The following is a 25,726-nucleotide window of genomic DNA, read 5'->3' as shown; positions in this document are numbered from 1 at the left end:
ATATTATAGCGTGTAAAGGTAGATAAGATATTCTATTTCAATTAACTAAGAAATTAATTATTAGGTCAAGAAATATAATCTAATATTTTTTTTAAGAGGAAATTCAATTTGCATAAGACTTGTGATAATGCAAGAACATACAGGCCTTTATAACTCTATGGCAAGTAAAGATAGAAAAACTAAACATTTGCATCACAAATAGTTACATTAAAAAAATAACAGTGTATTGATAAATTAGTTATTAGATTAATATATTGTTCAATTTTTTAGAGATAAATTTACATTGCACAAAATTTAATGTATTATCGATATGTAAGCTTCTATAATTTTATAATTTGTAAAGATAAAGAAATTAAATGTTAAAATTATAATTTATTGTTGAAAATAAAGAGAAAAAAAAATAAAGAGAAAGAATAACACAAAAATTTAACATAGTTAAATAGATAATATATGTATCTACATCTACTGTTATACTAAAAAAATATTTTATTTACTAGAGAGATGTTTTAAAAATATTATAAGGTATTATTTATAGGATTTTATTAATCTCATCTTTTAGAATTGAAGACAAACAGCTAATAAGAATAAAATTTTATTAAACAAAATTATTTATTATACTTTTATAATTTTAATACAACAATTGTGTATTTTTTTTATAAAAAAAATCTATTTGTAGATGTTTAAACTCAATCTTAAAGACTGTTAATAAAAACTCTTATTAATATAGTAACAATAAAGAAAAAATATCTTATAAATAAGAAGAAATGACATAAAATTTAAGTCAAACTACACAATTTTAATATTTATTTATTTAATTATTTATAATTTTTAGCATATATATTGGTAAACGAATAAAAGTAGAACATGAACAACGAATTGTGTGACTAATTACAAAATGGAAATCCATTAATATTTGCATAGTATCTAATGACGACAACAACAGTATATATCAATAATATGTTTGAAGACACATTTATATAATAGTTACAATTTTTATATGTAAATTTGTGTTAATTTCTTTAAAGAATATTTGACTTTAATAAAAATAAAATAATTAGAATCATATTCATCATATGATTAATATTTCTAATAAGTATTCTTAATTCTTTTATTTTTTTAAATTATTAATTCTAAATTAAAAAAATTAAATGGGATGAGAGGTACGTTAAATATATATATATAGATCCTCAAGATATAAAGAGAACTAAAACTTCACATTTGTTTCATTATCTTTAATCTCTCACCATCTTCGTATATATGGTTCATCATCACCATCCAAAGGCTTCATTAACTATGTGTCATTTTAACTCTAAGAAGTAAACAACAAGCTTTCTTTCTTTGAAATATCTCATTTATCTTATTCTTCTTCTCTGTATTTGTGATTCTAAACTTCTAGCTTATCATATTTTACTTCTGGTCACATGAATACTATTGTATAAGGATATGAAAAGTCTTACCTTTTATTTTGTCTTATGTTGTATTGGTAAACGATGATGTGTTTTGGAAACATAAATATATTTAAAGATTATAATAAGATTTTAAACAGAATTACTTATTCAGGAACATAGTTGTATTAGCTCAATCATGTTTGCAAACATATGTCACTATTGTCTTGTATAGTATGTTTTGGAGAAAGTTTTTAAAGGAAAAGAGAGGAGATAACATATTTTTTAATTTTTAATTAAAAATTTATTTAATTTATGATGATAAATATATTATTAATATATTAAGTTTATTTTAATATATCAATTTATATATTTTATTTTTAAAATATTAATTTTAAATATATTTATTTAAAATATAAATGTTATCTTTCCCTCTACTTTCTTTTCTTTAAAACTATATTTCCAATCAATCTCGTAATATTTTATAAATAAAAATGTTTATGTAAAGATATATTCTTTTTATGATTTTCTAACGTGAAAATAAATTCGAACCTGCAAATAAGAGTTGGTGGTGATCATCTTGGTTCAAAAGAAGGATAGGTACCGAATAGAGGCTCGTAATGAATATGGAGACCTCCCTACCAGACCGAAACCTGCCGACATCAGATGAGCCCCATCAACCGAGTCGCAGGCCGTCCGACTTCTTACGCCTTTAGGAGCGGTTGAAGCCATTACATAATAGAATGCAAGGGAAGGGTTCCCCAGGAGAGGCATCTCGACTGCTACCATTGAATCAGTTGAGTTTGGTGCTATCGTTTTCGTATATAAGAGAAAGGCTGCATTACTAACTCTTGGTCTTCTATCCCTAAATCCCTAACCGCGGTTGAAAACCCAGTGTTAGCAAGTTGGAATATCCCTTGTTCTCGTAACCGGTATGGTACTAGTCCCGTAGAAGCTCGAACTCTTGCCGCTCTTGTTGGTGAGTGAATAGCTATTAAAGTGCCTTAATGTAATTACTTATCTTGACTCGCTACGCAAATACACACCTGGCTTTTAAATAATATGGTTTATTGTGTAGCCTAAAAAGAGTTTACCTAATTGCCATACGTATCTATCAGTAGAAAGTGGATAAGCCGTTGCTGGACGAGTTCATATATCTTTTTCGGGGTAAGCATTCCCTCTCTCTTTATTCTCGCCCGGCCTTAAATGCTTTGAAACCCATACTCTTTGCGATTCTATCTATCTCTTATGTAAGATTTAATGAAGGATGCCTCAGTCGCATATGTTATTCAGTCCTCTAAGACCTGAGAGGAAAGAGCTGCTAGTAGAAGCGGCTTGGCCTACGAGCCTTGATTTTGCTTTTTGGAATCAGATGTGGCATCAACTAAGCAGTAGTGAAATACCAGTCCAGGAGCGTATAGAGTTGGAGTCCTTTAATCAAACTTGACCGAGTAGATCATGTTGGGATCTTCACCATGAATGATCCTCCGGGCGAAGCATCTCATGGCACACCATTGATCCATAAGACAGGAGATATATAATATAAGGGGATAACCCCCATTCCTATCAGCGTGAAATGACATTCATTCAATCAGTCTTCTCCTCCGCTCTCTCTGTCCCTGGCTTCTATCCTTCTGGCCTCAGTCGTTGACTTTGCCCCTTCCGCTCCTCTATTTAACAAGCAATTTCATTTAGTGGTTGTTCGCTCCTGAACGAAGCTATTGGGACAGCGGCTTTGATAGCGCTTTCTCAATGAGAGAAAGAATATCGTGGTAGAGCTCCTATATGTGCTTTGACAAATCCCTCTCTGGCGTCATCTACTGGCTGACTGCACACTGCCTTCTGCCTGACTATGGCTTTTAAAAGCAAGATCCCTCTGTTTATCACTCTATAAAAAGAACATCCCATACAGAGTCTTTCAACTAAGCTATTCGAGCCTTCACCTAAGCTCTTATCGATAGACCCCCTTTCTCCTTACCTTACTAATGTGAAATCATTCCGCGAAAAGGCGCGCAAACAGTTAGTTTATTTGAAAACATCTGTGCCCGCAGAAGCAAAGGCGAAAAGACTAGCGTCATCTTTGTCTACTTCTCTTCCTCAACCTACAGGTAATACCTCACAGCTCCTTCCCTGCTCTGCTCTTGCTGTCGTGTCGATAAAAGAAGATCCCATGCATCTATAAAATATTCGTTTCCAGATGATTGATTCTTTCGGATTCCTCCTTTATAGTAAGGCATTAAGCCTATTTGTTTGACGGAGTGGCGGGGAAAGTCAATCCTTACCTTACTGTTGCTAGTCTTTTCGTGTGCATGTATTTCGGCCTTGATGCTGGATATCTTACACGCAGACTTGTTGAAGTAGTTCAACACATTGTTGTACGCAGAACAGATTGTGGCACTACCCGAGGGATTTCTGTGAGTCCTCCAAATAGGACGCTGCCGGAAAGAGTTCGCTTAAGACCGATATATGGGGATGCCCGTCTTGAACTTATAATTGATGTATGATAGAGCCTCCAGCATATGGGCCTATCTCACTTGGATTCTTCTCACGAATTGGATTTGAACCAATATCTCCGGGCGACTTTCCTTTTAGTCAATCGTGATCCCACCCACCCTAATCAGCTTTATAGCCCTCACGCCTTTTTTTTTCTCTTTCTTTCTGCGCAGCCTTTACTACCTCAGCTATTCGTTCCATCATTTCTGTTTTAGGGACATTTAGCACTTCTTCGTTTACGTATGGCGATCGTTGTTCTTCCCTTGATCTCTTGTAAAAACAGGTAATGATTGTATCGACAACCCTCCAGAACATCTCTCATTGAGAAAGTCTCCTCACGCTCTTTCATTCACGATTTTATGTTCTCGTCGCTTCTTCCCCTCGTTCCTTTTCTCTTGGACATCTCACTTGAAATGCATTCATTTTTTTCGATCTTGTACTCAGGTACCCTGAAGACCAACCCAATCTCAATGAAGACAGGGAACGCAACTAAACGAACTCGGGTAGCCTTTTTTTTAGCATAGCTTTCATCAGAACTAGGCAACTTTCTTTTCTTTTCTTATGATATTCAAGATCTCCCCTTGAGAACGCACATAACAATTACAAAATCATACCCTTTGGATGTTACGTTACATATCTGATACCCTTTGGTCCCTCGCGGAACACTGGCTATATCATCTAGCCCCATGTCAACCAATCCAACTCCTCCTGCCGCTATGCATCCTATTGGGACGCTTCGACTTTTTGTTCTGCAAAGGTCTAATCGTTCTGACGTAGTCTAAGTCTTCTAGGGGAATGCCGACTGCCAAAGTTGAAACTGAAACCAATGATGTTAACCGGCGATGCTGATTCCGAAGCCGTGGCAAAAAATCTTTCCCCTGTAGAAAGAGGTGTCTCCGAACAATCTCTGATGAGCTGACCCTATCTGAGGCTGTCGACTTAACTGCGCCGAATCTGGAGGTTTGCTTTGATCCGAGTCTTCTATGGCCTGATCGTGCTCATATTGATCGGGAGGAAAAAACCTGCCCCAAAGGCTATGCTCCGCAAAAGCGGTGCCCCTTAAATGTGCTCTCATCAGATAGAATGAAAGTTTTTAGAGTATAGGTAAGCCCGGGGAGCCATGGGGGTCGGAGTGGTCTCTCTAGTCATACCAAGTAGCTATATTAGGTTCATTTCCTTCTCGATTCAATCTTTAATTTCGTTTGATTTTAGGTAGAAAGCCTATGTCATGGCAGTCAAATCTCTCTTTTTGAACAGAGCTTTAAGCCTTTAGCACATCAATAGATATTGCAGTAAAATCATCTGATTTGAGCCCACTTCCATTCTTGATTGGTCATCCCTCGCTATGGGCTAAGGAAAAGAGCCTCGCAGAGAACAAGCCCGGGTCACAGGGTTGGGACAACAGCTGGAGCTAATCCATCTCGAGGTCATCTTCGAAGCAATCACACTCAGTCTGCAACTAAGGATGTCAGAGATCAATCCAGCCCAGACCTGAGGTAAGTCCCTGAGGCAAGTTCCAGAAGTCATGCTCGGGCCGAGGGATTGGGCTACGGGCTTTCCAAAGCGAGAGGAAAGAATGCAGCTAAGCAGTTAGCACAAAGCAAGTCCTCATTCTTCAACCGGAAAGAAGCAGAAGAACTAGTCCCAAGATGAGCTCATTCTGCCCCGAATAGACAGAACCCAATTCTGAACTAACCATTAGGGAAGGGCCAGAGACTGGCTTTGCTGTTCATATGGTAGCGGGAACGAGAACGAGAACCAATAGAGCTAGCCTTGCTGTCCCCTGGAAGAGATCCTACGGTCCACATGGAACTCAGAGAAGCTCTTTCACAGGCTCACTTTATACCCCTATTATGCACTCTAAATAGAATAAGAATAAGTCAGAGTACCTACCATCAATCTCCGTAGCTAGATCGGAGATGCAAGAACATAGATTGGAATAGACAGATTGAGATGTGCTCCTTCGTAGCGAGATTCCCATAGATGTGACTTTCCCCTTACGTAGTAGAATGGAAGTGACGAAGCATCTATTGAACTACCATTTATGGAAGAGTAGCAACAAGATTGGAAGCTCTTTCCCTTGGGTGTGCATTCATATGGCAGTCAAAAGTAGCCTGATTGACAGCCTTTTTGACTCCATAGGAAGCGAGAGAAGCAATTAGCGGAAAGGACAGACTGGCTTGATGCCTTTGCAGATGTCTATGACTCTGGAATCAGTCTCGAATCCGATTTCCGACGAAAAGGCTTATGGAAGGATTGAGCCCGAAACTGGCATCTGAATTGGATTCATTTTCATTTCCCAGTGGCTGGGCACCTGCCCATGCTCATCTTTGGGGCATTCTCTTTCCCCTATCATCCTTTGACCCACTCAAACTTCATAATGTAGAAAAAAAGAAAGACTATGTGATAATGGTATCAACTATGATTCTCACTATAGCTCTGACGGAGTCAGTTTCTCAACACGGGATCTCTATACCATTTTGAAACAAAGAGAATTCTCTATCAGGTCAAGGGACTTCTTTCCATTAGGCTTCTATTGAATGTAATCAGGCTCATCTCTCTGGTTCGTCCTTGCCGGTTGGTTATAGTTCAGATTCAGTGACCACAGAGTCAGTCTTCGGTTCCATATCAGTGTCTACAGAAAAGGGCAACCGGCTCACATCCTTGCCCGGGACAGTCCTAATTGAAACATAAGAGTGTGTTTGACTTGAGTTTGTCAGAGTTTGTTCTTCACTCTCTTCCCATCATTATGGAAGAGTAGTTGCTTTGCTGTATAGCTAAGATTTCTACCCGGAGTTCTTCCTTCGATTCTTCGTATGTTTTCTCCCTAGCCCTAGCAGCCTTCACTCATTAATAAGGTGCTTTCCGGTTGGGTGAGCTAGCCTTTTTCAATGATATATGGATCAAGGCCTCGCTGAGCCAGATCAGCACGAGCTACTAAAGTAAAGAGAAAGAAGCTAAAAGCCTCCGGGCGTGGGAAGAGGTTGGGAAACCGGCCAGGCAAAAGGCTATCCTGAATCAGATACCATTCTGAGGGGAGGGGAGAGACCCGTAACCAAACAAAGAGGCCTAACTGCAAAGCAAACCAGAAAGAAAGATGTCATCTATGCTCTTGACATCGAGAAAGAGCTTCGTTGTTTGATCTGTCCACTGGGACATCTACAAATTGAATCATCAAAGAAGAAGAACAGGCATTGTCCGCAACCCTTGTTGAAAGAGGAACTGCCTTTACTCGTCAAAGCCAGCATCCCAGATGCCTTCATGACCTATAGACTTGTTATTCTGCTTCTGTGGAATCTTTGTCTTGTTAACCCCTAAGACTTGTTATTCTGCTTCTGTGGAATCTTTGTCTTGTTAACCCCTAAGGGGAAGATCACCACTCTATTAGTGGGACTTCTACCGGTTTATTGGATAGAGTGAGTCCTCTGATTCTCTATATCGATCTACTGGGAAAGCATCGATCTAGCCTCCCACTCATTCTGCTAAAAGGATGTCCTAGAACGGAGAAGTGGAATCAAATGATCCATCTTCATTTTCCCATAGGACACATTGAAAGAATGCTTCCTTGTCCTTGTAGCTCGGGGAAGAGAAGGCATCCATGCCGGACATCGTTCTTTCTCGGCCCATCAAGAACTCGGCATCGAAGACTCATTGCTCTAGGGTACCTGATGGATTTGCTTTCCAGCCTGTGGTGAAGACCCATTCCTTTGTTCGTTATATTCTATTGGTTCTCGCCCTAGCCTACTCTGATTTTCCAGACGGAGCTTTTTGATTTTTCTATTTCGCCCTTGCTTGTCTAACTGGAGCAAAAGGACTCCTATCTTAACTCACCGTAGTTGAAGAAGGAATGCTTGTTGATTGGACTGATGCGAGATAGCTAGATAGAGAATTAAAAAGCCTTAGATGAACTACCAAATAGAGGTCTTTCCCCGGATTGAACTCACAGAGATGGCTAACAAAGGGTATGTTAATATCATTAGAATGGAATGGAGGGGAGGTGCTCTAACCACTAGAATGAGAATGAAAAGCCTATCTTATTCAAAGATTCTTTGAAATTCAAAGTCTTAGTTCATAGGTTGCTCTGGGGCCAGTGCACCCCATCTTATTCCGCTGGAAGGCCGCATAGCTGAAAGATCTGGAAACGGCAGCACGAAAAAGCAAAAGAACTTCGGGCGAGGTCCTTCAATTCAAATAGAAGAAATCCCTTTTTTTATTTTTATGGGAAGCCTTTCTTTCTTTGGGCCTGAAAAAGGTTTAAGGTTTCCGGGACAAAGAAAAGACATGAGACGAGAAAATCGAATAAAAAGAAAGTAGTGTCTGGTCCCCGGGAATTCTTCTTCGCCTATAACGAAGAGACATTTATGGATCACTTATGCAATTCGACTTTTGCTCTTTTTGCGAAGATGGGATAACTCTATCTTTTCTGTCTTTTCCCCCACTGATGGGCTCGAACTCGAAAGTTGGTTGATCACAGCAGGTCTAGGAGCCGAAAGAGCTCAACTGACTTAGTTGTAGAGGGCGACTGAAAAGGAAGAGGCTCGACCCAGGATCAGGATCCGAACCTAAGATTGCTGGGAGAGGGGAAGGCTATTCCCTTTGATTGCTCCTTTGGGTTCGCGCACTGGTAAGATTGAATAAATACGCTTAACTCGAGTTCTCCTTTGAGTGATTGAATATCTCTTTTAGAAAGAGTGATTCTTATTAGTTAGTCTCATTCCTCTGGTCGAGAACTTCATGCCTCTCCCGTGTGGTACGATCCGGCTTATACTTGTACTGATAGCACCGGTACTTTGCTTCCTTGTTGGCTTGGGGCAAATCCCATCCCTTCCATTCCCTACACTGAACGGAAGGTCGGTACTAGGAATCTATCCAAAATCTCTGGTCCGGGGAGCTATCTCACGAACTGAACTTCTGAATATTAGCTTTGCAACTACGTGCTTCGAACCTTTCCTGGGATTGTTGTGCCTGCTTGTCCTCATCGAATTGGAGAACTTTTTGGTACGCCCCTTCCTCTCTTCTTTTCGAAAAGTCAGACTCTGCTCAGGGAGTAATCTTAGATCGGGTCGTGCCCCCCCTTCCATCACCCTCGGGGGAGGAATCATTCCATTCAGCAGTCCTACGTGGGTCAGTGAATGTCTTTTATGAAAGGATTAGACGGTGACAACTCGTGCTGTGAACAATGCATGCTGGTTTTTATCCCTCTTCTCCTGCTCTAGTTGCTGTTGTCTAAGCTGATGTCTTTAAGGGTTCAGGGAGGATCAGCATATGGCTGGCTACTTCTGAACCTTGACCTTCGCTTCCCGCTGATCCCAACGTGTGATAGATTGATTCTAGTAATGAAAGTCTTCTCCCATCCGACTGGATCTTTCTCTCTCCATGGGATGAAGTCTAGTGTTCAAGGTCTTTTGGATTGGGCTGTGATCCCTATCTTTTTATAGAGTCTCTTTCATCTAATGGAATGTGTTCAGTATCTCTCTCAGGTTTGAATCTTTTCCTTTTTCATTTATCTGGTGAATCTATTCCCTGGCATGCCTTTGGCAAAGTCAAGTGATGTGGAAAAGTAGCGCAGGCAATATTCAGAGCAGTATGTCAGGTCGAAGGTGAGAACTCGTGCTGTGAACAATCCCTTTCATCAAATCTCTGAGATCAGGAAGTGGCCGGGAAGCTTTCCATTCCCGTACGGAAGATGAAAGACGAACCTCTGGTCTAGTGGTTGGAGAATATCGAGTGTTGAATGTATTTATTTCCCCGTCATTGTGAGCTTTTGCGAGTATAGATATCAGCTCAGGTTAGAAGATGCTGCTGACTTAGCTCGTCCTATCTCAATAGTCAGGCTTTTACTTGAGTTGTTGGGAAGTGTGGTGGGGTAGGAGCATCTCTCGATTCCTTCCGGGCTGTCTTTCTATATAGGGAATAGGGAGACCTCAGTCCAGCTCCCCACCTATGAATGTTGGTGACTTCTGTTCCAACTGAACTGGGGACAGTCAGGTGCACCCATTGGACCCGGTAGATAGAGACAGGCCAAAAGAAAAGGGATTTTGTTATCCAAAATCTTTCTTATTTTAGGTTATGGGATTACTCCCTACAGGTTCTCATTTTATGTAGGTTCATTATAGGGATTTACTCCCTACAGGTTCTCATTTTATGTAGGTTCATTTTTTTCGGAAACAAGAACTGAACTAATAATTGCATTTTTCTTCTATATAATATAATAAGCAATTGTTTAATAGGTTATTATATAGCTAAATCAGTAATGACGTTTTTTCTAATAAGTTCGGTTTTCCTTCTCTCCAATGGAATCTTCGCGACCTTCTTTCTTTTGAAAGCCCTAAGGAGCAAGAAGCCCTTGTCCTACATACTTCTCGCGAATAAGAGAGAGGGCATCCAAACCCTCCTCGTTGTTTATTTCCTTCTATTAGGCGTCCTTCTGACCCAATGAAATCCCGGATCGGCAGCTCTGTCTCTATATTCAAATTGGCTTATGGGGCTCGGTATTCAAATCGGGTTCCTTACCGTCCTCAAATTTTTCTTCACCTAAAGGAGAATTTGGTGTCATTGCGAAGGGCGTGAATAGGAAGAAAAGAAAGGAGTACTCAACGGGGATAAGGGATCCCCCCGGGTAGAGTTTAGTTGGGAGGAAGTAGCTCCCCTACTAACTGAAAGAAGAAGAGCGGAAAGATGTGTTTGTTGCTTGTTCTTAATCTTGCTTCTGTCGTCAGCTGAAAACCCTGTTGTTAAATCTCGTACCATGAACCAGCTGACTGATGTGAATACTTTCTATTACGATGAACGTCACTGATTAGAACTGCCCTTATTTGACGGTTGTTGTACGTCTTTTAATTCGTGACAATTGAACAACTACTTGTTTCCGGACGGCGCATGGCTTTGTTTTTCAGGGGAGCGAATGGGCTAATATGGGTTCGATGTTTAGCAATAGACATGATATATTTGCTCACATTACGGGCTAAGGTACGTAGTGACTCGAGCGAAGCGATAGGTCATAATTCTTCATTCTTTCGTTTAGTGCATTACTTCTTCATCTGGTTGCAGTCAATCATTACTTCTTTAGGTCGAGGGTCAACTATCGAATCAACATGCGTCTGTAGCCGTTGCAGAAAAAAAGAGACGGAGGAAGGAGGAGGCCCCAATCATAAAATGGAAAAGAAAAAGAGAAATGCGTAAGAAAGAATCGGTACTATGTCACTAACCAGCTTGTGGGTTGGTCTTCATTTCGTACTAGCTTCAGTGCAGTGGGATCTATTTATTTTCGGTATGCCGCTTCGCGAGCAAGGAGTGCCACGCACGAGCGGAGCGAAAACTAAGCAGGGGGAATTCTTCGTTGGGAAAAATCCTTTTTTTGCGTATTGAATATAGATCCATGTCTTTCTTGTTCCACTAGCTAGGACAAAATTCTCAGATGTCCCTTTCGTTATTACAACCTTCTTTTTTGATGTCAAAGACCAGAAGCTATGCGCTAATTCTCATTGGATCTCGGTTGTTCTTAACAGCGATGGCTATTCATTTAAGTCTTCGGGTAGCACCATTAGATCTTCAACAAGGTGGAAATTCTCGTATTCTGTATGTACATGTTCCTGCGGCTCGGATGAGTATTCTTGTTTATATCGCTACGGCTATAAACACTTTCTTATTCCTATTAACAAAACATCCCCTTTTTCTTCGCTCTTCCGGAACCGGTACAGAAATGGGTGCTTTTTTTACGTTGTTTACCTTAGTTACTGGGGGGTTTCGGGGAAGACCTATGTGGGGCACCTTTTGGGTGTGGGATGCTCGTTTAACCTCTGTATTCATCTCGTTTCTGATTTACCTGGGTGCACTGCGTTTTCAAAAGCTTCCTGTCGAACCGGCTCCTATTTCAATCCGTGCTGGACCAATCGATATACCAATAATCAAGTCTTCAGTCAACTGGTGGAATACTTTGCATCAACCTGGGAGCATTAGCCGATCTGGTACATCAATACATGTTCCTATGCCCATTCCAATCTTGTCTAACTTTGCTAACTTCCCCCTCTCAACCCGTATCTTGTTTGTTCTGGAAACACGTCTTCCTATTCTATCTTTTCCCGAATCTCCTTTAAGGGATGAAATAGAAGCTCGATAAGGAATAGCAAAACCTAGTTGACTTCCCAGCTCAAACTGAACGCAAACTTATGGTTGACGCCGTAGAGAATATAAAGCCCATATGCGAAGTGGAAAAAGTACCTCTATATTTTGTGTAGACTGCTTATTGAAAGTGAAATAGAGACTTTCACTAAAGAGTGAGATTGAGGAGTGAAAGAACCCGGTATTCACATAAGAAAGTGGCAGTAGTGCTTTCCTATATAAGAGAAAGGCTGCTCTTACCTGGGGACGTCTGCCTAAGCACCGGCTTTTGAGAGGTCTTTCTTTGTCTCTTTTCTGGACGGCTTACCTAAGCTTGGCACAGATGTTCGTACAATCCAATCTGTCTTTCTCTTCAAAGACAAAAGATGAATAGCTTTCCTTTCTGACTGTATTGCCTTATCCTTGATTCGGCATTACCAGCCTTAGGAATCGATCTAGATGCACCATTTCCGGTCGAAAAAAAGAAGAAGTAATTCCTCTTTGCGTAGATGAAAAAAGGTTGGGCTACTTCCTCAATCAATGCCCGAGAGCTGCTCGAAGCAAAAACCTTATCCTAAAGTAAAGTGGCAGTAGTTTAGGCGGACACCTTTTCTTTTGCCTTACCCGCTACGCCCCCTTTCTAAGTAGCAGCTTAGGGTTTGACAAACCTTAATTCAAAAGCTGGAAACTCATATGCTAGTACACTTGCCCTGTATGCCCCATCTCCATGAAAGTCTTAGCCAGTGCTTCTTTCCGCCTTCCAACTTAATAGATTCTCTCTATCTCTATTTCACTTTCAGGGGTGAGTATTAAAACGCCATAGGAAAAGAAAGGGGTTAGCTCTTAGCTCGCTGGTAGTACTGATACAATCAATATGTACACACATATTAGGAAACTAAAAAGCAGAAAGATCCTTTCAAAAGGGGGTTGGATACTCACACTCGGGAACTTTTCCCAATCTCTCTTCAAACTTACCTTTTCATTAAGGTTAGAACCTTCCTAAAATTCTGGAGTTTCCAGCTATGCCGCACTCTCAAATCCACTCATAAAAGCATAGCGAGAGAGACTTCTGATTCTTTCTTTTCTTCCTCAGTTGTCGAGGAGTCAGCCTTTAACGAAGAGGAATGAGCCCCCCTTAGCAGACCTGTTAGATAGGAGCCCTTTTCTCACGCCAAGAGCAGGTTTTTCTTGCTCACTCGGTAACTAGATTCGGGGAAGGTATCGGAGAAATGAGAACTTTCTATCTCCTCTTTTTCAGTCAGGGAATTTCCACTCTTTTAATCTGTAGCGCAACGAGGTCTCAACGAAAGGAGCTAAGGAGCGACTAAAATAAAAAAAACCTCACTCGAGGAAAGGAGTCAGCTAGATTCAACAGTCAAGATGGATTTATTGAGTTTCTCCACTCTGGGCTGGGAATCTCTTTCCCCGTGCGAGAAGATAAGGTATTGATGTCTACTGAATGAACTTGGCTGATTGTGGGTCTGTGACTATAGCCTTTTCGGGGAAAGCAGGAATTGGGATTGCTTACGTATTTAGCTCTTTGTTTAGTTCCGTAGTCTTCCTACGACTTGGGGAAGCTGTTCGGATATGCTATTCTTGCCTTTGCCTTAACCGTTCGCGCGTCGATGATGTCCTTTTCCATCCTATTTTTCTTTTTTTTAAGGAAAAAGCCAGGTCTTTTGCTCCTTCTGGAGATTTGCACCTTATACTAGATTCCTCTCTGTTGACGCATGTCTGTTCTGTTGTTAACTTGTACCATTCTTGTGAATATCATATTCTGTCATAGGACCCTGTCAATCATGACATCGGTACAAGCCAGACAGCATTGAGCACAAAGACTCTCAACAGGGATTGTCTAGTATCCCTACCATAAGATAAGATAAGATGTGGAGTAGGGTCGTAAATTTCTTTTCCCTTAAGGTATACATGCTGTTAGGGGACTTATTATATACTGCAGGCTTATTCGATCCTCCTCCCCTTCTTTCGCTTGCTATTGATTGAGACTCCTGCTAAAGGGTAAAGGGAAAAAAACGTTAGACCTCCCCGGGATATTACTATTCTGGAGAAACTCGCAGAAAAGTAGGAAATGAAACTGTTGGTAATGCAACTACTACTACGAAGGCTGCTCTTATTGATACAGGTACAAAGACTTATACTAGCTTCCTCCCCTAATCGATCTCTACCCTTCCTCTCATGGGTCGAGTTAGAACATCCCTCTCCTCTATTCCTATTCATATGAAGTAGGGTAACATATATTCCAATTTTTCCATAAGTAAAGTAAGAAAGTGAAAACTGGAGTCAAGCAAGATGGGGAAGCACTTCAAGTGGATTCCTCCGAAACTTAGACTGCATGTGCTTAGCTTAGAACTGCAAATCCTAGTAGGAAGCACGAATTACACGCGCTGGAATGTAACACTTTCTTTCACTGGTTTGATCATTGGCTGCAACGGCACTGGATCACGAGGAGAAGAACTTATAAGGCGAGAAAGACTATAACTGTGGCTGGAAAGAAAGAGACCCGGCCTAAGGCCAATGGGAAGAGACCCGGGATCTTCGGAGGTGAATGCTCTGAAAAGAAGAGATGACTAGGGTCCAGTATCATGCCCAGGGAGCCATGGGATACTCTAGAATAGGCAGCCCAGAAGGATCGTAGCACGATCCCTATTTCTTTGAAAGCTCAGCCAATCCGAGACTTTCTGAATAGAAGAATCTTTCTATGGGAATAAAGAGAAAGAGAGGGTACTGATCACTAGCCGAATCTGCTACTGTAGGAAAGAAGATCTATGTGACCAAATTTTCCTGTTCAAAAGAGGGTCTGTCTTTTTCAGTAATTATATGATCGTTGGTGAAATAGCGTAGTATAGGTCTGGGTGGGATGATACGAAATATAACAGTTGCCAATTGGCATGTGAAACCGAAGCTTGAACGCTTTGAAACTACCTTTTCGCCCCGAATGACAAACTAGAAATTGCATAAGAAAAGAAAGAGTTTAGCGTAAGAGAAGAAAGCTGCTGTTAGCTTAGCAGAGGGTGGATAAGTTTCTAGTTCATGGATTGATCGAGTTTCGTTCTTTTTTTTACTTATCGAGATTGGCTTGGTCTTCGGTCAGAGGGTGGAATAAGTGTGGTAAGGGGGAGGGCGGCGCCCCTTGCTGTTGAAGAAGATCGAGGATAAATATAAGTAAGGAAGGGAGCCTCTCCTTTATTTATGCGGTCCAGAACAGATCGAGCAGGGGCAAGTAAGGCATCATGCTTTCCCGGGGGGATATCAAGAGAAAGTACTATATTGGATGATGGATTACCCGGTTGTACATGAAGCTTCCGGTGCCTTAGCTCTTGCTGATACTATGGGAGTCTTCCTCGCTTTCAACTCCAATTGATAGTGTGATAATAAGGAAAGGAGTTCACAGAAAGGTTGATCGGTACTACTGGAATTTTCCCTTTAGGGAGTAAACAAGTATTTCAACTGGTTCTGTCTCCCATATTAGATATAAGATAGGTATAGCCTCATCCATGTGAGTCTTCAATTAGCTCTTCTAACTGAAATAGAGTGAAAGGAGAAGGCTTTAGAGTAGCAAGCAAGCAAAGAAGCCAGTCAGTGGTTCTTAGATGGTAATAAGACCGTCAGCAGGTCACAAGCGAAAGTAAGAGAATCGGATGTGGGACGAGGGAGGATATAAAGTCTAGAATTAGCTCTATGATATCCCGAAAGAAAGGCAAGGAAAGAGCGGCAAAAGCTTTTTCTCTTTTTTTTAAAGAAGTAGATGTCATGAGGATGCCCAATGGAGAATAAAATGTCAGCTGGGGGATTCAAGCTCTATACCTTACCTCTCCCAAAGGGCAAAGAAAAGGCCTATAATCAACGCAAAGGGGAGCTCTAAGGATAGGATACAGGCAGGGATAGAAAGATAAGAAAGAAAGCCAAAATCCAAGGATTCTCCCTCAATACAAAGGCAAACAAATCGTATAATACATTTTGAGAGTGATCAGTCAATGGGTTAGAATCAATTATGGATGGGTGATTTTGATTCATTAAATAAAGTAAAGGTTACTTTGTCGCTCTGCTCCCCTCCAAAAAAAGTTGCCTCCTTTATATACGATACCACCAGACGCGCCCCTCAGTTCCAATTTTTCTTCACAAATTCACCAAACTCTTTCTTTATGAGTATGAGTCAACCAAGCCGTTTCAAAGAACAAAGGTCTCTGGAATGCCGGCTGAGGTCACTTTGCAGGTAAAAAAGAAGAGGGTGGGGATATCTTCTACTATTGATTAACTGAACTTGCTAACAACCCCTCTAAATAAGGGGGAAGGAAACTAGCCATACTGCCGAAAATCAGTCCCTCCCGAATAGCCGGATTCGGATTAGTTCAAATCGAACTAGCTAGATTCTCTTGCTCTAGACCTTTTCTTTGACTATTCCTATTCCCTGCTCTGCTTAATGTACGAGGAGGAATAGAGATCGATAAGCAAGAGTCAAGCCGCCCTGGTGCCAAGCTAAAGACAAGGATCACATCGATAAGAGAAAAAGCAAAGACGGCTTATGCCGAATATCTTGAACTCAAAGAAAACCAAGCCTAACTACTTTCATACCAGGAAATCGAAGATGTGCCAAATCGTTCTCTATCGAATCGTAGTCTAGAGCCAACGACCCGAATTCAAGCCATAGGATGGAAAGAAAGCCCAGGGAATGAAAAATGACAGTTCATCAATCAAAACAATTGCTAGATCGAGCACGCGACGCGCATAGTCTTAAGTTCAAGAGCGGGTTGTCTCCTCTTCAACATTTCTACTACTTCCTTGCCCCCCCTTTTCAGAGATCTCCTTGTTCTCTTCCCAGATTTTCCTCTATACTTTCGCCGCCTTCTTCATCATGTTGTTCCATCCTTCAGGGATGTTCGGTAGGTGTCCGGGGTTCCTAAAAAATCCTTCCGGCAAGAATGCTGCTTGAACATTGTAAGACATTGAACCGTCTTTCTCTTGTGAACACTGATCATAAGTGGCAAAAGCCGCCGGAATCCTAATTTATTGTCCATAAGCTCTCCTCGCTACTGTAAAAATTGCAAATGTCTTTTTATACACTGGCGCAGATGGCACCGATGGACCAACGCCTTCATCTATCACCCGAATTTATAGTAGTAGTGCCAGATCAAGCAGAGAGCGCTTTCAAGGAACGAAGTTTTTTGAGTACTATACTATACTATAGTAGAGGTAAACTTCGTTCTAAAGAGGTAGCAAGAACCGTCACAAACTACCTTGTCTTGAAATCCCACCTTTCCGATATGACGAATAGTTGAATCCACTTTTGAGGCCTTGCTCGGATTTAGATGTGTCACTTTGATCCGAAGCGAACGATGCCTTAACTGATGAGTGACGAAGGTAGCTAACCTCCATCGCATTATCCAATAAGCCCTCTTTTCCGAGTCTGGAAAGCAGCTAATTGAAAAGGATGAGCTAGTTAATTAGCCAAGAAAGACTAAGAAGAAGAATGACGGATTGGGAATTCTCGAACTAAACCCCGTAATCTTCCTTCCTCTGGTCGAGCTAATCGACGGTAGCGAGCAGAAGAAGAAGCGAAGCTATATCCCATTCCTTCTTATCTACGTAAGACAGAAAAGAGTTCAGCTAGCTTTCCGTAATGGGCTACTAACTACGACTTTGCTTCCCTAGATTAGCAGCAGCACGTCGAAGGTCTTCGTCAGGTGTCGGAATCACATTTAGATTGTGGTCTATGAACTCAATACCAGATAAAGAAGTAGCGAACAACTGAAAGAATAGAAGGAAGGTAGCTTTGCTTTCAAACTTTTCTCTTCGAGTACATAGTTAATAATTGAGACCTTAAGGGAAAAGAAATTTGCGACCCTACTCCACATCTTATCTTATGGTAGGGATACTAGACAATCCCTGTTAAGAGTCTTTGTGCTCAATGCTGTCTGGCTTGTACCGATTTCATGGTTGAAAGGGTCCTATGAAAGAATATCATATTCAATTAATGGTACGAGTTAACAACTGAACAGACATGCGTCAACAGAGAGGAATCTAGTATAAGGTGCAAATCTCCGGAAGGAGCAAAAGACCTGGCTTTTTCCTGAAAAAAATAAATAACAACATGATGATATTTCTATATTATATAGGTAAGATACGATCAAATAAATTCATTGTACTCTCGAATCATAGTTGTAATTATACATGGATATCACACTTTGCTAAAACCATAGATAGTACAAAACAGGATGAGGCAGAAAGCATTAAACGAACAAAGATTGAAACTTTCTGGGAAGAGGCTTTAAAGGATATCTACGAGGATACTCTAAATGAGGAGGAGAATTCACAATATCATGTGGAAGACCCTAAGGAGGAATTTGTTGATCCTAATACCAGAATTATAAATGTGCATAGAAAAGAATTTGTTAAAACGTATAAGGAGACGGTCTTTACTCTTCTTGACAGGTATAGATTTGAGAAGAAAGATGAAAAATCATATGAAATGCTACAGAGAGAGATTGAGGAGCTTACTTTGAACTACTCTGAGGAGTCTCTGTATAAGGCATGTCCTAACATCATGGAAATGTTAACTAAAACGGAGATGCCAAGTGCCAAAGAATACCTTCGTGGGAAGTATCTTACGGATAAAACCGGTAGAATGACTATTTATGCTAAAAGTGGTTGTGGACATGAAAAGTTCGCCCCAGAGCTTTCTTCTGCCGATGTTAAGAATCTCCGATTTGTACTCTCTGATAGTGACCAGTCTTTGTTGAAAGAGTTTGGCGAGCATACCCTAGAGTGCCTACTGGTTCACACCCTTGGCCAACTGTTTAATCTAGATAATTCTGTTAGTCTGGCTGGTTTGGTTGAACGTATAGAATCTAATGTCCGGGTTTATGCCTCATTCTTGCGTGATAATAGTATGGTCAATAAGCCAAAAGATGCTGCGGAGGAAGCTGTTGATGATACTAAAGCCAAAACAAAAGCGTACCCCTTTGGTACTGCATTAGTCGAATTTTTAGTGACTCGTGATCCATTGCGTTTGAAAACATATAATGAGGATGAATTAAATGTATTAGACGGGGGTATTCCTAAAGTCAAAAGGGTAGTCAAAAAGGGTAAAGGTTATTATAGGAACTCTTTTGTTTATGCCGAATGCTTGTTTAACACCGCTTTACTTCCTATTAAGTTAAGTCTACCAATGGTATTTCCTCCAAAAGATTGGGAGCCCCGCCTTCCTGAGCACGACCGAATGTGGTTATATATCTCTGATATCTATGGTGGTTATTTAAGCAACCCTACTGGCCAAATCTACAGCACTCAGCGGTGTATGAGTACACCCCATGCTAAGAATTTCTTCATCTATTTCGGACAAAATAAGGATTCAAAAAGTCATGAAAAGCTAAAGAGACTTTGTACTTCCATCAGTAGCTTACAGCGTCAAGCATTTAAAATAAATAGTCCACTCCTTAATTGTATTATTAATCATAGGGCTTTGTTTGAAGATTATGGCTTCTTGATGCCCGAATTTCTTTCCAAGGCTATACTTCCCCGTGCCACTGGGATACTTAGAAGACATTTTAATAAGAATCGAGATATAGAAAGTATATACACATTTAATGATGTGTGCTCTCTATTGATGAGGAATATGCAGCAGGCTCGTTATGAGTGTACAATTCTAGATCTTGCTAAGGCTTACAATGGGTATTCTTTTTACTTTCCGGCATTTCTAGACTTCAGAGGGCGAATCTACCGCAGTGGCATTTTTCACTTCCACGAACGGGATTTAGCCCGAAGTCTACTACTTTTTGATTGTAAAAAAGGTTCTCAATTAACCTCTAACAATGATAAAGAATTATTTCAAATATATGTAACCGCTACTAGATTTCACTATCAATCATATAATAATGAGTTTGAGGCTTTAAGCGACGCGAACGACAGCATAGGTTATTTGAGGGTGCCCTCCGAATGGGATAGTGAGGTGGATTATATAAAAGCTCTCTTGAGTGATTCACAGAAGGCTAAACACCCTTTCCAATATTTCTCGAATATGCATCTCTTTTTGATGAGGCACGATAAAAAAAGGTGTCAAAGTCTCTTTTTACCCGACCTGTATCAAACAGTTCCTGTAACTCAGGATGCTAGCGCTAGCGCTTATCAACTGATGGCATATTTCCTCCTTGATGAAAGTTATGCGTTACTAACCAATCTTATTAACGGCGGAGAGATATTTGACATCTATTCTAATATCAGACTTGAATTAATTGAATTCCTCAAGGTCGCTCTTCGTGACGTGAATCCGGAGCTATGCGCTATCTTGGATCGGGTCATAACTAGGAGTATAGTTAAGCAGATTTATATGCCCATAATCTATGGTAAAACCGTTAATAGCACAACTGAGGATCTTAAAGAGAGTCTTTTCCAGGACGTCTTGCCAAAAGAATGTCCAAAACTGGCGGCTTTATGCTTCCAATTTTGGAAAACAAGATATAGTTATATGAATTCATTTATCGGTCTGATCGGCCTGGTAGGTCGAGCCTGCTCTTCCCTAGAGCGACCTGTCTTGTACGACGCGGTATATTTTAGCACATCACAGGATTATAAAATCATGGAAAAACACACTGTTAGAGTGTTCAACTCTAAGTTGAGAAAGCCTCATAAAGTCACACTCTCGTATCCCTCTAATGTGCGGGATAAGAGAAAAAGTAGGACCTCCACATTCGTGAACTTCATTCATCAAAAAGATGCTCAAATAGCTATGTCTATGGCGTTCTTAGCGGGCGAATATGATCTACCTCTGTACACAGTGCACGACAACTTCATAACTAATACATATTGTTGTGAATATATGCCTTCTTTATACCTATATGTCATTAAGAATATGGGGCCCCCACTGAAAATCATTAACCGTTTTATTTATAGAAATCTTATCGAACCAGCTATAGAGAATGGCTACTATCAAAATGATAGAGGTTTCCATTTGGAGTATTTTGATGATAAGATCATACCAGACCCTATTCTAGATAAATTTCTAAAAATTGGAGGCACTCCCCCATCAGAGGTTAGGAATGTAGCAGGTTGGAAGAAAATCACCGAGCAGTTGAAACAAAGCTATCAACTCTATTGTAAGGCAGTCTGCGGACCTAACAAGACATTTGCTGAGCATTTGGATAAGTGGAATAGGTTCAGCAGTGCCCTCAAGGGTCCCTATTGTATACACCATTAGAAGAAAATGAAGAGTAGGTCCTATTGGCTCTCGCCTAGGAGTAGTACTACCCTTCCCTCATTACCGGTGACAAGAGGTTCTCAGCTAAACCCAGGAAATCTTCCTCCATGAACTGGCTAAGACCCTTTCCCCGCCTACCTAAAAAAAGGTAATCATCAGCAGAAAAAGCCGAATCCACTCTCTCTAGAAAGCCTCCAGTCCGCAGGAGGGAAGTAGCTCGAGCTGCTTTGCGGGAGGAGTGAGATTGTGTACGCTTCTGGGCCCATGAAAGAAGGAAAGAAGGAAAGGAGCGATTGCAGCTATAGGCTTTTTGGCGTTAGCTATTCCCTTTGCTGGGAAAGGGGAAGCTATCTTATTCTCTGATCCCGCCAGAGACTTCATTCTTATAGTTCCGTAGGATAGTGAAGAAGTTGAATTGAGTTTACAGATTAGCTACTGATTGGCTAGTTACAGAATCGAACTGACAGGGTGAAGTCAAGCTTCATTTCATAGAATTGATGTAAGCAAGAATATGGCCTGAGCCTGAGAAAGGAAGTGAAATAGAGAAGTTAGTTTGAGTTCCGAGTTCTTTTCATTTCCTTGGCTAAACCACGGGAGGTTAGAATTAGTGTGAAATGCTAAGGAAGCGAATGAGCTGCAGCCTATAGCTCGACCGATAGTTAGTTCAAGGTACGGTGTTCTCGAACGAAGTGAGAGCATAGCTGGAGTGATGTATAAGTAACCATTCTATACTCATCGGAGAGACAGAGACAGAAAAGATTCTTAATAAAAGAAAAATGAAGCAAGGACTTGGTTATCTGAGCACAGTAGTCTAGCCGTAACCGCAACAGTCAAAAAAGGATAGTCAGAAATGCTAGAATGAGGGCTTGTCCAAAGGGAGAGGTTTCCCGTGTGGGTAAGATGTATAAGAGAATCTTGATTCATAATATCCGTAAGATCGTAATCAGTGACCCCCTCTAGCAGTCAATCTGGAGTAGTCGAGACTGCATCATCCCCCAATCTCGAGCTAGCCTTTTTCTTCTTCTCTTCCTCTTATTCTGCTTAGTTGGATACAGTGTAGATGGAGCCGCTGGTAGAGTGATAGGCCCTAAGAAAAGAAGTCATACGTCGCCTAATTCTACTTTCTAAGGTCCTCAAAACTAGTCGTTGTAGTTGCGGTACTCATACCATTGACCTGAGGAGAGAAAGTGGCTGATTCTGAGATGCTTTACTAATTCATCCGTAAGGAGGATGCATTGCTTGTGATTTCTTTCCGCTATGAGGTGTCTAAATATAAGTCTTCGTACTTTTCTTTGCTAGTATCCTGTAAATCCATCTTTCTAGTTTCCTCTAACCCTGGCCCTATTATCTTATTATTATCGTAATTTGGAGTCCCATCTGTAGTTGTATAAGTAGACCTTGGTGACAGTTTCACTTTGCTCTCTTGACCAATTGTAGAATTAGGCCTTGTTGAGTTCACTTTCTCTTTTTGCATTTGCTCGTCCCTTATCCTTCTGTCTTCCGCGAGGGCTTCCGCTAAAGTAATGGGCCGCCCAAGAGTTTCAGCCAAAGTGGGTTTTCTTTCTTTAGGTTGGATTTCTACCTCACTGGTTTTGACTAGTCTCAACCCTCGGAGCCCATCATATTGTGTCACCCAATTCTCTTTTTCTTTGCTTTCAGGTGTATAGTTGGTTTTGTTGACCACTCGTTCTTTTTTCAAGTCTTCAAATTGATTAGCCCGTATGCTGTCCTTGAACCACGATATGTGCCACGTATCCCAATTGAAATGGGATTCTGCTTTAGTATTCTTTGGGTACCATTCCTCGAGCAAACCTTGATTGATCATTTTCCGCTCTTGGTACTGGTAAAATAGGATCTGTTTCCTGGCCCACTCCGGCATCTTAGGTAAGCGCTCATTTCCCTCAGGTAAACCCCTGTTGATTCGATCCTGGATTCGATTCCGCTGTTCTAAGAAATCAAACAAATACTTGGAAGGACATTTGACAGGAACGGAGCCAACCACCACCATCTGATTTTCATCATCTTTCTTTCTTTCTTCTTTTAACTTAGGATGAGCCTCATAGTGAACCGAAGATTGCTCTTTCACTTCAGATTGGCCGATCTGGGAAGACTGGTGACCGAGCTCGCCATTCCTTGGTTCAGGAGCGGATGGACTTGATTCAAATTCTTTCCTTTGTTCCGGGTAATTCCTGGACTTGGCATTCCTTTCATTAGGGAATGCATCTGGATGAACCATCCAAGAAGAAGAAGAAGATGGAGCTTCAGGTAGACAGTTTCTATGAGTCTTCGGCCTCTTCATGCGGATCCTTCGAGTTATGGGGTCATACTCCCCAATCAATTCATCATTCTTGTATTTGGGCGGCCTATTGGTTGAGTCCAAAGCATCAGTCTTGATCTCTTTCCGGTAATGACCACCAATGAAATCCTTCTTGACAGGCCTCATTCCCATTCCCGTACACGAGCACCCAGGGTCAAGAGTGGAACTAGTTGTTGATGTTGTTGATGAGTTGTTTTGGTCTTCGTCTGTAACTTGGGCTTTCCTTACCCTGGGCTGCTGAGCAGCTGGTTTGTCATTCATGTCTTTAAACAAGTGCCCGTAAGCTGACCAAGCAGAGGCTGAGGTCTTAGCAGGTTTGCCAATAGGAGTGTTTGGAGTTGGTTCCAAAGGATCATCTTCTTTTGCCTGAGCATTGGTGCTTCCGCCATCGTCCGGGTCGTCATCCGAATCGCTGGAAGAAGAAGGCAGACTTCTTTTGATCTCATCTTCTTTGTGGAGCTGTTGAGAGATTGTCTCTTTTGTCTTAGCCCAGGCTGCGTCGAAGTCAGGTTCCCCGAAAGGACCGGTGGGAGCGTTCGTGTTCTCAGCGGCTTCGGACTCTGACATGCGAGTCTCCTTCTCCAGAGCTTCTTCAGAGACAGTCGTTGTCGCCTTGCCTCTTTCCTGTTCCAGCTGAACTAATTTCAGAGAAAGAGCACGATTCTCTTTTTCTAAAATCGCATTTTTCCTTTTCAAATTCTCTAAGAGTTTTGTTCCAATGTAATTTAGACATGACAAGTCATTGATATCAAGTGGATCTGTACCTACACATTTACCATATTCATCAAATAAGGACTTCCTCTTGGTGTTACCGAGAGTTCTAAGAGTGGTAGTACTCTCTTTCTTTTTAACCTCAAGTTCTTTCCAATCGGGTCGAAAGGGAAAAGTGACCTTCTCCGTCAGAGTTCGGGAGGGGTTGGCGTACTGCTCTTCAAACCATTCAGGAGTTATAAGACTTTTACCCGCTCCCTTGTACTTTAAGACCTTCTTATTGCCTTCTGACTCGTCTGTGGAATAGCAATAGCATTTAGGTGCTAAAAAGTATCCCTCCAAGATCCTATCTTCTAATTTGAATTTACCTAAAACAGAAGAGGAAACATCTTCCTCCGGAAGTGGATTACCAAGGACAATAGAGTCGGTGTCTGTATAGAAGCAGTCTTCTCTTGAAGTATACTTGTACATATAGATCCTAGCGCTGGCAGTGATCGCAGCGGCTAGTTGGACCGCGGAGTTCTTCGGGGGCTCCCAATAAGAAGGCCCCTTACCCGGATTGGTAAGATAAGATACCATGTATAGATCCTCTCTAAGAAAGACTTCGCCTATAAACTCTGCGCGTCTAAATAGAAGGTCACGTCTAGATTTATTGCACATCTCGGTTTTTGTACTTTGAGGATTGATGCCAAATCTACCATATAATGAGTTCATTAGTATTTTATATACATAAGAAAGGGCGTTATTTCCCATCTTTTTAGCATTGGATCTGCTTTCAAAGAGAGAGTTAACGTAGCCCTTGAATGGACTTTCCATCTCCTCGAAGAGGTATCCACACAATGGTAATATAGTGTAGCCTATCTCTCTTGCATACTTGAGCTCCTCACTATAGTAAACCCCAACAAAGGTGCCTGTTGGAAAGATAAGAGTGCCATCCTTATTCCGATAGGGAAGAAAGGGTTTCTTTATACTCTTAGGGCATTCAACATAAGCTTCAATGTACCCAAACATGCTATCTAATGGAATGGTATCTAAATCAGAATGCCAGACCGGTATACCCCCAGGCATTGGGAATTCCTTCATAACAAAAGGATAGAGAGAGTTAACATCATAGTAGTATAGGTCTTTCCCGTATGGGGTGTATGCGTCAGTATGCCCACCGTAATATCCACGACGAATAAAAGTATCCTCATTCTGATTAGGGATGTGGATACGGTGCTTATTTTCATCGTAAAATTTCTCACGAAAGAGAGATAGAGCCAGTGAGGCAATTGTTAGCTTTTTTACAATGTCGGACTGGTAAGACTTATAATATATGTCCTGGAAGGTCTGCATAATACCACCAAGAAGAAGAATATCCTGCTTCATATACTCTAACAAACTCTCTTTCATAGTACTCAGACTATCTAGTCTTACATCCTCATAGGAAATAGAACCTTTAGAACCTAACTCAGGGCATAGATTCTTAGCAAGGTCATCTAGTTTGCCGGGGAGTAGATGTAAGGAGTCTCT

The 25,726-nt window shown here is 41.0% G+C and overlaps 2 protein-coding genes across 2 annotated transcripts; both read left to right on the top strand.

The window, feature by feature from the left end:
- Window positions 1–8,106: 8,106 nt before the first annotated feature.
- On the top strand, window positions 8,107–13,632 carry LOC113847080 (putative cytochrome c biosynthesis ccmC-like mitochondrial protein). The gene has a single exon (XM_027475941.1). It carries the CDS (start codon window positions 11,296–11,298, stop codon window positions 11,995–11,997), a length of 702 nt encoding a protein of 233 aa, XP_027331742.1. The 5' UTR covers window positions 8,107–11,295; the 3' UTR covers window positions 11,998–13,632.
- Window positions 13,633–18,483: 4,851 nt separating this feature from the next.
- LOC113848504 (probable DNA-directed RNA polymerase) lies at window positions 18,484–21,927 on the top strand. Its single transcript, XM_027478056.1, has one exon. The coding sequence runs from the start codon at window positions 18,538–18,540 to the stop codon at window positions 21,184–21,186; it is 2,649 nt and encodes an 882-aa protein (XP_027333857.1). The 5' UTR covers window positions 18,484–18,537; the 3' UTR covers window positions 21,187–21,927.
- Window positions 21,928–25,726: the final 3,799 nt, after the last annotated feature.

The sequence above is a fragment of the Abrus precatorius genome, unplaced genomic scaffold (assembly GCF_003935025.1).
Source record: "Abrus precatorius isolate BTA unplaced genomic scaffold, Abrus_2018 Scaffold8, whole genome shotgun sequence".
In the NCBI taxonomy this organism is placed as follows: domain Eukaryota; kingdom Viridiplantae; phylum Streptophyta; class Magnoliopsida; order Fabales; family Fabaceae; genus Abrus; species Abrus precatorius.
The sequence above is the reverse complement of the archived record's forward strand: the minus strand, read 5'-3'. Positions and strand labels throughout refer to the sequence as shown.